This window comes from Hemitrygon akajei, chromosome 13 (genome assembly GCF_048418815.1).
Source record: "Hemitrygon akajei chromosome 13, sHemAka1.3, whole genome shotgun sequence".
Taxonomy (NCBI): domain Eukaryota; kingdom Metazoa; phylum Chordata; class Chondrichthyes; order Myliobatiformes; family Dasyatidae; genus Hemitrygon; species Hemitrygon akajei.
This window is the reverse complement of record NC_133136.1, coordinates 54,510,694-54,525,456: the sequence shown is the minus strand read 5'-3', so window position 1 is coordinate 54,525,456 and position 14,763 is coordinate 54,510,694. Positions and strand designations below refer to the sequence as shown.

Genomic DNA, 14,763 nt, shown 5'->3' with positions numbered 1-14,763 from the left:
GGAGGCAGATATGATAGGGTCTTTTAAAAGACTCTTGGATAGGTACAAGGAACTTAGAAAAATAGAGGGCTGTGGATAACCCTAGGTACTTTCTAAAGTAAGTACATGTTTGGTGTAGCATTGTGGGCCGAAGGGCCTGTATTGTGCTGTAGGTTTTCTATGTTTCCACGTTCCTAAGGACTCCAAAGTCCGTTTGCACCTCTAATTTTTTTAAGTTTTCTCCCCATTTTGAAAATGGTTTATGCCTTTATTTCTTCTACTAAAGTCATGACCATACACTTCCCTACACTTCCATCTGTCACTTATTTGCCCATTCTCTCCTAAGCTGTCTAAGTTCTTCTGCAGAAGCCCTGCTTCCCCAGCACCACTTGCCCCTCCACCTATCTCCATAGTGTCCACAAACCTGGTCACAAATCATCAAAATCAGGTTTATTATCACTGGCATGTGCCGTGAAATTTGTTGACTTAGCAGCAGCAGTTCAATGCAATACATAATCCAGCAGAGAAAAAATAAAATAAAATTTAAAAAAATAATAAACAACAAGTAAATCAATTACATACATTGAATAGATTAAAAAAGTGCTAAAACAGAAATACTGTATATTTTTTTTAAAAAGTGAGGTGGTGTCCAAAGCTTCAATGTCCATTTAGATATCGGATGGCAGAAGGAAAGAAGCTGTTCCTGAATCACTGAGTGTATGCCTTCAGGCTTCTGTACCTCCTACCTGGTGAGAAAAGGGCATGCCCTGGGTGCAATTCGGTCATTCAGATCATTCACATAAAAAGAAGTGATTCCAACACCAACCCCTACGGAACACCACTAGTCACCGGCAGCGAACCAGAAAAGCCAACCTTTATTTCCACTCTTTGCCTCCTGCCATTCAGACACCCTTCTGTCCATGCTAGTATCTTTCCCGTAATACCATAGGTTCTTTATCTTGTTAAGCAGTCTCATATGCAGCACCTTGTCAAAGGCCTTCTGAAAATCTGAGCGAACAACATCCACCAACTCACCTTGTCTATCTAGCCTGCTATTTCCTCAAAGAATTTCAACAGATTTGTCAGGTGAGATTCCCCCTTAAGGAAACCATGCTGTCTTTGGCCTTTTTTTAACATGTACCTCCTAATGAGGCATCTATTATTCTTTTATTAAAAAAGGGTAAAGACCCAACAGAGTGTTCCTCGTACAGGCCGATTTCTTTGCTTAATGTTGATGTTAAAATCTTGGCCAAAGTTTTGGCTTATAGATTAGAAACTGTTATTCCCTCTATTATTTCTGATGATCAAACTGGTTTTATTAAAAACCGTCTTCCTTTGTTTAATATTCGGTGTTTATTTAACTTTCTATATTCACCTTCAACTGGGATTCCTGAATGTGTTATTTCCCTCGATGCGGAGAAAGCATTTGATCGTATAGAGTGGAACTACCTTTTTGCAGTTTTAGAAAAATTTGACTTCGGTCAAAGTTTTATCTCTTGGATCAAATTGCTGTATCTGTGTCCTACTGCCTCTGTTTTGACTAATTTTCAGAAATCCCAGTTATTTAACCTCAAATGTGGCACCCGTCAGGGATGCCCTTTAAGTCCCTTTCTCTTTGATTTGGCTATAGAACCTTTGGCGATAGCATTTCGCAGCTGTCCTGAATTGACTGGGATTTGGAGGGGGGGTGTTGAGCATAAAGTTTCTCTTTATGCTGATGACTTATTACTTTTTCTTTCAAATCCGTCTACATCCTTACCTCCAATTTTCTCACTTCTTGATCAGTTTAGCCAGTTTTCTGGCTATAAACTTAATTTACATAAGAGTGAACTTTTCCCAATTAATAAAGAAGCACAAGAATTAACATTTCGTGACCTCCCTTTTAAAGTAGTTCATAATCAATTTACTTATCTTGGGATTACAGTCACAAGGAAGTTTAAAGATCTTTTTCGTGAAAATTTTGCCAATCTTTTATATACTACAAAACAGAGTCTGTCACAATGGTCACCTCTATCTATGTCTTTGGTAGGTCGTATTAATGTTGTTAAAATGTATGTTCTCCCTAAATTTTTATATTTATTTCAATCAATCCCAATTTTTATTCCTAAATCTTTTTTTGATTCCTTAGACTCTATTATTTTGTCATATCTGTGGAAGAATGGGCATTCTAGAATTAATAAAGTTTATCTCCAAATATCTAAAAAAGAGGGTGGCATGGCCTTACCTAACTTTCGTTTATATTATTGGGCAGCCAATATACATTGTGCTACCTTTTGGTCTTTTTTTCATGGCCAACTCGAGTGCCTTAATTGGGTGGCAATGAAGTTGAGTTCCACTAAAGATTTATCTATTTCTGCACTTCTTGGCTCTGTACTCCCTAGTAGTTTGTCCAGATTAATTGTTAATCCTCTTGTTAGACACACTTTGCGAATATGGGCTCAGTTTAGGAAATTTTATGGTTTCTATGGTTTTTCCTTTTCTAGTCCTATCTTACATAATCACCTTTTTTTACCTACTATGTATGATTCAACATTCCATGATTGGTATAGGAAGGGCATTAGACATTTTGAAGATCTTTTTATTGATAATCGCTTCGCATCTTTTCAACAGCTCTCTGCTAAGTTCAATCTGCCTAATGTTCATTTTTTTTAGATATCTCCAAATTAGACACTTTATTAATCCTTTAATTCCTAACTTCCCTGAAATGCCTGAGAAAAATGTTATGGATTTCTTTCTTTCTATTAATCCACTGGGTAAAGGTTTAATATCATTTATTTGTGATAAATTAGCATTCTTACGGCGTGCCCCTGTGGATAAAATTAGAATGGCTTGGGAGCATGATTTAAATATCTCTTTATCTGATGAGACTTGGGACTCGATTCTCAAATCGGTTAATTCAACCTCTCTTTGTGCTCGCCATTGCCTTTTACAGTTTAAGATTGTTCATAGAGCCCATATGTCTAAATCTAAATTATCTCGATTTTACCCTAATATTAGTAGTCCTCTTTGTGATAAATGCAAAAGGGACGAAGCCTCTCTTATTCATATGTACTGGTTCTGTCCTAGCTTGGAGAAATTTTGGAAAGATGTCTTCATAACTTTATCTTATATTCTGAATCACTGCTTAGAACCTAACCCTTTAATTGCTTTGTTTGGTTTTTTGGGTGAGACAGATTTACGTCTGAGTTCGACTAAGTGTCGAATATTATCTTTTGCTTCTCTCCTGGCTAGACGTTTAATCCTCCTTAGATGGAGGGATGTTGCCCAGCCCACGCATGCTCAATGGCTTAATGATATTATGTCCTGCTTAGACCTTGAAAAAATTCATTATTCAGTTCTTAATTCAGATACAAAGTTCCATAAGGTCTGGGGACCTTTTATTGAGTACTTTCATAACCTTCCTCTTAACTAAGGTTTTTTTTTCCGGTCCCTTGCTTTCAGCTCTTTTTTTTTGGTAGTAGGCATTAATATCTTCTGTTTTTAGGTGTATTTACAATTTTGGGGGTTTGAATGTCCTGATTTATATTCTCTATATTGTGTTGTGGTTGGTCTGGAGTTTTTTTTTGTTGCGGGGCTTGGGGAGGATACTAATTTTACATGTCTTCAATTTGGGTGCTTTCTCAATTATCTTTTTTGTATTATATTATTATTGTATGTTTATTTTTGCACTGTATTAATTTTCTTCATTTTGATTTGGGGTTTTTTTTTTCTATCTGTAGTGATGTAGAAAATGCATTAAAAAAAACTAATAAATAAATAAATAAACAAACAAACATGTACCTCCAAGTCCCCAAGTCTCCTTAGTAATGGACTCCAACATCTTCCAAACCACTGATGTGAGGCAAATGGCCTATAATTTTCTCTTTTCTGCCTGCCTCCCTTCTTGAAGAGTGGAATGACATTTGCAATTTTCTAGTCATCCGGAAATATCCCAGATTCAAGTGATTCGTGAAAGATTGTTACTAGTGCCTCCACAATCTCTTCAGCTACCTCTCAGAACCTTGGGGTTGTAGCCCATTTGGTCCAGGTGACCTATCTACCTTCAGACCTTTCATCTTTCCAAGCACCTCCTCGTTAGTGATAGCAGTAGCACTTACTTCTAACCCCCGAAACTCTCAAATTTCTGGCATACTGCTACAGTCTTCCATAGTAAAGACTGACGTAATGAACTTATTAAGTTCCTCCACTATTTCTCTGTGCCCCATTAATACCTCTCCAGCATTATTTTCCAGTGGTCTGATACCCACTTTAGTCTCTCTTTTACTCTTTATATACTTGAAAAACCTTTTAGTATCTTCTTTTATTATTGGCTAGCTTCCCTTCACATTTCACCTTTTCTCTCCTTATGGCTTTTTTAGTTGGCGTCTGTTAGTTTTTAAAAGCTTCCCAATCCTCTAACTGCCCATTAATTTTTGCAATATTGTATGTGCTCTCCTTTGCTTATATTGTACACTGCCTTTGATTTCCCTTGTCAGCCACAGTTGCCTTATCCTCCCTTTGGAATATTTCTTCATCGTTGGGATATATTAGCCCTGCACCTTCTGAATTGTCCCTAGAAACTCCAGCCGTTGTTCTATCGTCATCCCTACTAATGTCCCCTACTAATCAGCTTTAGGCATTTCCTCTCTCATGCCTCTGTAATTCCTTTTACTCCTCTGTAATACTGATAGATCTGACTTTAACTTCATCCTGTCAAACTGCAAGGTGCATCTATCATATTATAAAGATTGTTTCCTAAGGGTTCCTTTACTTTAAGCTTGCTAATCAAATTTGGTTCATTATACTACACTGAATCCAGCAGAGCTGATTGCCTAGTGGGTTCAGCCATAAGCTGCTCTGAAAATCCATCTCAAAACATTTTACAAACTCCTTCTCTCAGGATCCAGCACCAACCTTATTTTCCCAATCTAGCTGCATATTATAACTCCCCGTGCCTTTTCTATGTCCCATTGCAAATTGTGTCTCACATCCTGGCTACTATGTGGCCACCCCACATCCTCTGCCTTTCTGCCTGTCCTTTCAATACAAACTTCTTTCTGTGATGTCCACATCGTACCTGCCAATCTCTAACTACGCCAAAATATCAAATACCTTATTTCGTATACTGCGTGCATTCAAGTATAACACCTTCAGTCCTGTATTCATTAGCCTTTTTGATTTTGTCCCCGTTACACTTCATCTCATCCCACTGACTGCAATTTTTTCTTATCATCTGCCGCATCCTCAGCCCTATCATTTAAGTTCCTGTCCCTCTGCCAAATTAGTTTAAACCTTCCCTTTCACCTCTAGCAAACCTGTCTGCAAGGATATTGATCACCCTCTGGTATAATCTGACCTTTATATACAGGTCATACCTTCCCCAGAAGAGATCCCAATGATCCAGAAATCTGAAACCCTGCCCCCTGCACCAATTCCTCAGCCATGGATTCATCTACCAAATCATCCTAATCTTAACTTCAGTGGCACAAGCAACAGTCCAGAGATTACTACCCTGGAGTTCCTGCTTTTCAGCTTTTTACTTAACCACCTCTATTCTCTCTTCGGAGCCTCCTTCTATTTCCTACCTATTTGTTGGTACCAATATGCACCACAACTTCTAGATGTTCACCCTCTCCCTTTAGAATGCTATGGACTTGATCCAATTCATCTCTAACCCTGGCACTTGGGAGGCAAAGTACCATCCAAGTGTCTTTATCACATCCATAAATTTTCCTATCTGCTTCCCTAACTATGGATTCCCCATCACTACTGCACTCCTCTTCTCTTCTCCCATCCCCCTTACTTTCTGAGCCATAGAGGCAGAGACCTGCTCATTGCAACTTCTCCCCGGCAGGCCTTCCACCCCCCCCCCCCCCCCCCCAGTAATATCCAAGTTGCTTATTGTATTGCTTATATGACTTTAATTTGTGCAAAGAAGATAGTTGTAGCTTTGTCTGGGTTGCATATGTTAATTAATAAAACTGTTTAAAATCAATTTTGTTAAAATTCCTCAAAAATTTATGGTTTTTTGGAATTGTTCATCTGTTTAAAAAAAAAATCACAATTTTACATCCTTCAGCTGACTAAATATTTAAAATCACAATTTCATTGGAAATGAGTTTGGAAGTGAGCTGGGAATTAGAGTTTGTATATCCACACCTTAGAAACAGAATCCAGCTTTATTGTGTGCTTGATATCATGCCATGTTATATTAGCCAGTTTTAGAAGTTTATTATTGAAAAAGATTGCCTCTGTGTATATTTTTTAGAACAATTATGGTTTTAAACTGGGAAAGGAACACTTTGTTTTTAATTATCATGTTTCAATGAAATGCTTGCCCAAGATGATAGAATACAGGTGGAATTCACAAAAAATAGTTCACCTATAAATGTTTCGAGGAGCATCTAGCAGAATACACAGTTCAGATGGTGACTAGACATTCAAACCTTTTGGTGAAGATATTAATGACACTTAAGTATTACTTTGTGTCAGCAGTGTCACATAGGAGGGTTTGGTAGCAGGAAAAGCTAAGAGGTTCATATTAATTTATTTAAATGTCACTACTAATACATAACACTCATTTAAATGTGAACTTTTATCAGTTTTTGATCAGGTTATTAAATGTAAGGAGGAAGGTAATTATCTGGTGCCTTTCATTTCCTCGTAGAGTATTTGTTATTGTAGAGTTAAGCTCAGTAAGTAGCCAGCTGGCAGTATAGTGGCATTGGCATAGGGCTTTGAGGCAAGTGGCCCTGGGTTCAAATCCAGCAGGCTTCTTGCACGCTTTCCACAAAAAAACCAGGCAAAAATGCCAAAGACTGAGACAGAGAGACAAAGACTAAGGACACTGAGGTCTTTCTAGTCTACTTTGAAATGCCTTTGTGGCACCTGTCCTGTGCATTGCGAAAAGGAGAATATGGTTTAGTTAAACATCTGAGAAACAGCACCTCAAAATTGCAGGACTCACTCACAACAGGATTAGGGTGACAGATTTAGGTTATTTAATTTAGCTCCAGAAGTGTCCAGAACTTCGGTACATTGGCTCCATGAGTGAATACTTCCACAGAGGAAAATAGACATCACATGAATTCATTGTTGTGATAGATGAAGTAAGACGTTGCCAATTGGATGGCACAGCAACACAGCTCTTTCATCAACCCAGGTTCAATTCCGACCTCTGAATCACTGTGTCTGCACTTTTACCTTATATAACATATAACCATATAACAATCACAGCACGGAAACAGGCCATTCCGGCCCTCCTAGTCCGTGCCGAACTCTTAATCTCACCTAGTCCCACCTACCCGCACTCAGCCCATAACCCTCCACTCCTTTCCTATCCATATACCTATCCAATTTTACCTTAAATGACACAACTGAACTGGCCTCTACTACTTCTACAGGAAGCTCATTCCACACAGCTATCACTCTCTGAGTAAAGAAATACCCCCTCGTGTTTCCCTTAAACTTTTGCCCCCTAACTCTCAAATCATGTCCTCTCGTTTGAATCTCCCCTACTCTCAATGGAAACAGCCTATTCACGTCAACTCTATCTATCCCTCTCAACATTTTAAATACCTCGATCAAATCCCCCCTCAACCTTCTACGCTCCAATGAATAGAGACCTAACTTGTTCAACCTTTCTCTGTAACTTAAGTGCTGAAACCCAGGTAACATCCTAGTAAATCGTCTCTGCACTCTCTCTAATTTATTGATATCTTTCCTATAATTCGGTGACCAGAACTGTACACAATATTCCAAATTTGGCCTTACCAATGCCTTGTACAATTTTAACATTACATCCCAACTTCTGTACTCAATGCTCTGATTTATAAAGGCCAGCGTTCCAAAAGCCTTCTTCACCACCCTATCTACATGAGACTCCACCTTCAGGGAACTATGCACTGTTATTCCTAGATCTCTCTGTTCCACTGCATTCCTCAATGCCCTACCATTTACCCTGTATGTTCTATTTGGATTATTCCTGCCAAAATGTAGAACCTCACACTTCTCAGCATTAAACTCCATCTGCCAACGTTCAGCCCATTCTTCTAACCGGCATAAATCTCCCTGCAAGCTTTGAAAACCCACCTCATTATCCACAACACCTCCTACCTTAGTATCATCAGCATACTTACTAATCCAATTTACCACCCCATCATCCAGATCATTTATGTATATTACAAACAACATTGGGCCCAAAACAGATCCCTGAGGCACCCCGCTAGTCACCGGCCTCCATCCCGATAAACAATTATCCACCACTACTCTCTGGCATCTCCCATCTAGCCACTGTTGAATCCATTTTATTACTCCAGCATTAATACCTAACGACTGAACCTTCTTAACTAACCTTCCATGTGGAACTTTGTCAAAGGCCTTGCTGAAGTCCATATAGACTACATCCACTGCCTTACCCTCGTCAACATTCCTCGTAACTACTTCAAAAAATTCAATAAGGTTTGTCAAACATGACCTTCCACGCACAAATCCATGCTGGCTACTCCTAATCAGATCCTGTCTATCCAGATAATTATAAATACTATCTCTAAGAATACTTTCCATTAATTTACCCACCACTGATGTCAAACTGACAGGTCTATAATTGCCAGGCTTACTTCTAGAACCCTTTTTAAACAATGGAACCACATGAGCAATACGCCAATCCTCCGGCACAATCCCTGTTTCTAATGACATCTGAAAGATCTCCGTCAGAGCTCCTGCTATCTCTACACAAACTTCCCTCAAGGTCCTGGGGAATATCCGGTCAGGACCCGGAGATTTATCCACTTTTAAATTTCTTAAAAGCGCCAGTACTTCCACCTCTTTAATTGTCATAGGTTCCATAACTTCCTTACTTGTTTCCCACACCTTACACCATTCAATATCCTTCTCCTTAGTGAATACCGAAGAGAAGAAATCGTTCAAAATCTCTCCCATCTCCCTCGGCTCCACACATAGCTGACCACCCTGATTCTCTAAGGGACCAATTTTATCCCTCACTATCCTCTTGCTTTTAATATAACTGTAGAAGCCTTTCGGATTTACTTCCACCTTATTTGCCAAACCAAACTCGTAACTTCTTTTAGCTTTTCTAATCTCTTTCTTAAGTTTCCTTTTACATTCTTTATATTCCTCGAGCAATTCCTTTACTCCATGCTGCCTATATCTATTGTAGACATCCCTCTTTTTCCGAACCAAGTTTCTAATATCCCTTGAAAACCATGGCGCTTTCAAACCTTTAACCTTTCCTTTCAACCGAACAGGAACATAAAGATTCTGTACCCTCATAATTTCACCCTTAAATGACCTCCATTTCTCTATTACATCCTTCCCATAAAACAACTTGACCCATTCCACTCTCTCTAAATCCCTGCGCATCTCCTCAAAGTTAGCCTTTCTCCAATCAAAAATCTCAACTCTAGGTCCAGTCCTGTCCTTCTCCATAATTATATTGAAGCTAATGCTATTGTGATCACTGGACCCGAAGTGCTCCCCAACACATACATCTGTCAGCTGACCTATCGCATTCCCTAACAGGAGATCCAACACTGCCCCATCTCTAGTCGGTACTTCTATGTATTGTTGCAAAAAGCTATCCTGCACACATTTCACAAACTCTAAACCATCCAGCCCTTTTACAGAATGAGCTTCCCAATCTATGTGTGGAAAATTAAAATCTCCCACAATCACCACCTTGTGTTTACTACAAATATCTGCTATCTCCTTACACATTTGCTCTTCCAACTCACGCTCCCCATTAGGTGGCCTATAATACACTCCTATCAGTGTTACTACACCTTTCCCATTCCTCAATTCCACCCAAATAGCCTCCCTAGAGGAGCTCTGTAATCTATCCTTCCAAAGCACCGCCATAAGATTTTCTCGGACAAGCAATGCAACACCTCCTCCTCTGACCCCTCCTACTCTATCACACCTGAAGCAACTAAATCCAGGAATATTTAGTTGCCAATCACACCCTTCCTGCAACCATGTTTCACTAATAGCTACAACATCATAATTCCAGGTATCAATCCACACTTTAAGCTCATCCACCTTTCTTACAATGCTCCTAGCATTAAAATAGATACATTTAAGATACTCTCCACCTCCTCCTCTCTTTTCATCCCTAGCAATGCATTCAAATTTATTATCCTTTTCTTTCTTCTCCCCTACAACTTCGGGCTGAGCGCATCCCTCCTCCATCACCTGCCTGTCCTCCCTCACACACGGTCTACTTACTTGCTCTACTGGTGAACTAACCTCCTCTCCCATAGTTTCCTCAAATTGATTTCCGCCCCCCCATCTTACTAGTTTAAAGTCTGCCCCGTAGCCCTAGCAAACCTCCCCGCTAGGATATTGGTCCCCCCAGGATTCAAGTGTAACCCGTCCTTCTTGAACAGGTCACGCCTGCCCCAGAAGAGGTCCCAATGATCCAGAAACTTGAATCCCTGCCCCCTGCTCCAATCCCTCAACCACGCATTCATCCTCCACCTAATTCCATTCCTACTCTCACTGTCGCGTGGCACAGGCAGTAATCCCGAGATTACTACCTTTGCGGTCCTTCTTCTTAACTGCCTTCCTAACTCCCTATACTCTCGTTTCAGGACCTCTTCCCCTTTCCTACCTATGTCATTGGTACCTACATGTACCACGACCTCTGGCTCCTCACCCTCCCACTTCAGGATATCTTGGACGCGATCAGAAACGTCCCGGACCCTGGCACCAGGGAGGCAAACTACCATCCGGGACTCCCGATCACCTCCACAGAACCGCCTGTCTGAACCCCTGACTATCGAGTCCCCTATTACTATGGTCCTCTTTCTTCTATCCCTACCCTTCTGAGCTACAGGGCCGTCCTCTGTGCCGGAGGCCTGGCCACTGTCACTTCCTCCAGGTAGGCTGTCCCCCCCAGCAGTACTCAAACATGAGTACTTATTGTCAAGGGGTACAGCCACTGGGGTACTCTCTAGTACCTGCCCCTTCCCCTTCCTGACCGTGACCCACCTATCTGCCTCCCGTGCCTCCCTTGTGACTAGAGTTCCTCTGGATGCTCTGGTTTTCTACAAATAACAAATAGCTGTGGCTAAACTTAGAAAAAAAAATGCAGTTGAGGTAATGGACAAGTGTGGGCAAAAAAACTCCACTGGGCAAAATGTAGGCCTTGATTTTTAATCAAGAATAAAAACTAACAGTGCTTTTCACATTAGTAATCCATAGTAAACTCATTGTAAGGTCTCTGCTTCAAATAATTTGCCTTTTCTTCAGAGATTAGAGAAATAACTTGCCAAAAGTAACTTTGGATCTAATTATCGTTTTTTAAAACTAAATTGTGTCTATCTTAATTTGCTTAATACTATGACATATGTAGTTATAGGTATGTAATTTATTTTTTTCAATGAGTATTTTCAGCTATTAACATTGGAGGCTGATTTTCTTTAACTGGTTTTCTTTTCTGTAGATTTCCCTTTAATTTTTGCCTACATGATGTCCTTTATGATTTGAAACCCTGGGAGTGCAGCTTTTCTAATAGTTGTATCAGCGGACAGTTTTTTTTACTTTATTTTACTTTTTCCATTATAATCTTCAGAGTAGATTTCATGATTCAGGATATCATAGTGTGGTAGAAAAGAATCATTTTCACTTTAAATTTTTGCCCATGTGTTTTTTTAAAACTTATTTCGGATTTTCAGCTTTTAACATGACAGTATTGACTTGTGATATTTTGTTTCTAGGGGCATGATCAAAGTTCAACTTTGGCTCAGCACTCGATTGAGCTGACTCTCCCCAAACACCTTCCGTTCCATCGAGATCTACTTAGATATGCCAAACTTATGGAATGGTTGAAGAATACTGATCGTGAAAAATATGAAGGTTTGAATAAGGTATGGTTTCATATCAACCATTGCAATCTATTTTGATTGTTGGAATGTGACTTTCAATAATTTGGCAGTGTGTTTCTTTTGCTTCATCCTTTAGATGAGCAATCTAAATAGAGCCAGCATTAATATGAACCCCTTTTAAACTTGGTGATACGTTCAATGATTGGACAGTGAGCTAACTTGTGCCTTTTAAGTTCTGAATAATTATATAAAAGTTAGAGAACTGCAGCTCAGAAACAACTCTTCTGGTCCATGCTGAACTATTATTCTGCCTAGTCCTATCAACCTGCACCTGGACCATAGCCCTCATACACTTCCCATCCAAACTTCTCTTAAATGTTGCAATCGAACCTATATTCACCACTTCCTCTGGCAGCTTGTTCCACAATAGGTTTTCCTTATGTTCCCCTTAAACATCTCACCTTTTACCCTTAACCCATGACCTTTAATCTCACCCAACCTCAGTGGAAAAGGCCTGCTTGCATTTACTGTATCTATACCCTTCATAATTTTGTATACCATATGGGCTTGCATGACAGGACTGAAGGAGAGAAATCTCTTGTTCCCCCTGAAGTGTCAGATTGGGAGGGTCCTCAGCTGCCTTGGATGTGCAAGGGGTAGGTACCACCTAACAACCTTGCTGGACAGGGTGTGGCAGTGAATTTTTGCCAAACTCCCACTCATACCACTATCTTCTCTCTGCAGTCTACCAAAAAAGACATAACAGGCAGCTAAAGAATTGCTGATTTGGATTAACAAAGAATTGAGCTGTTGTTAATTTAAGATTAAGATAATGCAGTATAATTTTTTTAAAGTGTAACGTGAGGGCTCTGGACAGCCTCTAAGCACTGTGAATGAATGATGGTGGCTGTGCTGTTGTACTGATGAATAATTTACATGCCCGGTGATACATCGTGCAGTTTAGCAATGGAAGTAATGTGAATTTGGTGAGAAAGGAAGTGAAGACTAAGTAACAGGAGCTCACTGCTCCCATCAGTCATCCACCATATTATATTCCCTTAGTTCCTAAATACCAATTGTCTTTCAAAGTTTAGTTGCAACGTTCTATAGGTTCTTAAATGGAAAGTAAATATAATTTACTTAATGCATAAATGTTCCATAGTTAAGCTGGATGGAATGTAGGATGTGAATTGTATAGTTAATAAGAAAAAAAACTTGCATCATTGGACATATCCCAAATATAGCTCATTGTGATTTACTTTATCCCTAAATTTCAAAAACAGGAATCTGCACACTAGTGGCAAAACTATGGACGATGGTGTGAGTTATAATTTATAGGCACATGAATGAGCACAGAATGGTATGATATGGATATAGTGTAGGCAGAAGGGATTTTATTTAATGTTTCACAAACGAGAAAATCTGCAGATGCTGGAAATCCAAGTAACACACAAAATACTGGAGGAACTCAACAGGCTGGGCATCATCTGTGGAAAAAAGTACAGTTGGCGTTTCGGGCCGAGACCCTTCAATAGGATTTTTGGCCATAGATGCTGCCTGGCCTGCTGTGTTCCTCCAGCATTTTGTGTATGTTGTTAGTTAATGTTTAATTAGTTTGACACAACACCATGGGCCATTGGGTCTGTTCCTGTGCTGTATTATTCTGTGTTTTATTTTCCGATCTCTGTTTAATTTAACTGAAGGTTGATGACTGCAACAAGGAATTATTGGTAACAGGCACAAGAAGTTTATTGAATAAGTTGCATTCAGTACAAAGTAGTAATTCTTAATAAAACTGATAATCACCATTTAGTACCTGGAACTCATTTCCTCCAGGTGACTGCAGCTTCCTCCTTTTGTATTGACTACAAATTCTCTTCCTCCTTGATTGTACTTTCTGATTCCTTAAATTTTTTTTCCTTTCATTCTGGGTGATAGCTAATGGTCTCCTAAGCTATCTTATCCCTTCAATCAACAGTACATCTTTTATTTTATACAGTATTGGCTTTGTTCCGCCTCAAGCTTAGCTACTTGTCATGTGGGATGTTCAGAATCTTTCTCCTATATTATCACTGTTCTTGCTTTAGTAATAGGGCCTTTTAATTTCCTCATTATTCTCTGACTTCTACTTCAGGTAGTAGAATTATTAATAGCATGTACATTCCTTGCTGATTTAGTTAATATCCTATTCCCAGCATATTCTCTCTAACATAAAAAATGAAAATTTATTTGTACTTTAGTTATTGCCTGCAGTTAGCCTCCTTTTGACATAAGTGAACACCATGCTCTACTCCTTTATTTTACCAGCATGTTAATACGAGTTACTAAATAATGTCATTGTTTTATAGTTCTGAATTCATGCTGTACCTATCTAAATCTTTGGAATGTTATGGCTTGGCAATAATATATATCAGAAATGAGTCAATTTTAGCAGACGTAAAATATCTCACCATTAGCTCAACAAGCATTCATTTTATTCTGGATCCTTGACTGGAAGAAACAATTAACTTACAAAATAGCCACTTCTGCAATTTAAAATTGCCCAAAAGGTGATAGTTACCACCTGATCGATCTTTGCAGACTTCTGATAGTTAAGGCCAAGAGAGAGTGAAGACAAGATTAAATCACTTATCAGGCCTCCTTCCTTTATCATCTAGTAATCCATAACCCTAAATTTAATTATTTTATAATCAGGTGTCTGTTGTTTAAAGTAATAGCCAGTTATCCGAAGAGTTGGAACTCTTTGCATGCCATTCAACAAATATTGGAAGTCACGGTTCCAACTGTAAATTACACTTCAGCTGTCCAGGTATATTTAAATAGAGTTTGTCACCACAGGGTGTCTATCTATATTTTATATAAACCAAACAGAAAATTTGCATTTTTATTGTATAGGCTGGTTCTTGACCATGATTGTTTGATTCCAATTGTTTTCAGCAGATTAATATTATGTCTTTCAGAT

The 14,763-nt window shown here is 39.1% G+C and overlaps 1 protein-coding gene across 8 annotated transcripts in view; it reads left to right on the top strand.

The window, feature by feature from the left end:
• Nucleotides 1-14,763, top strand: part of exoc1 (exocyst complex component 1) — an 80,267-nt gene that overhangs the window by 41,016 nt on the left and 24,488 nt on the right. For all 8 annotated transcript variants that reach the window (XM_073064634.1, XM_073064631.1, XM_073064628.1 and 5 more), the window contains one exon: nt 11,694-11,843. In XM_073064634.1, the coding sequence (XP_072920735.1) occupies nt 11,694-11,843 (150 nt within the window). The remainder of the gene's footprint in view (nt 1-11,693; nt 11,844-14,763) is intronic.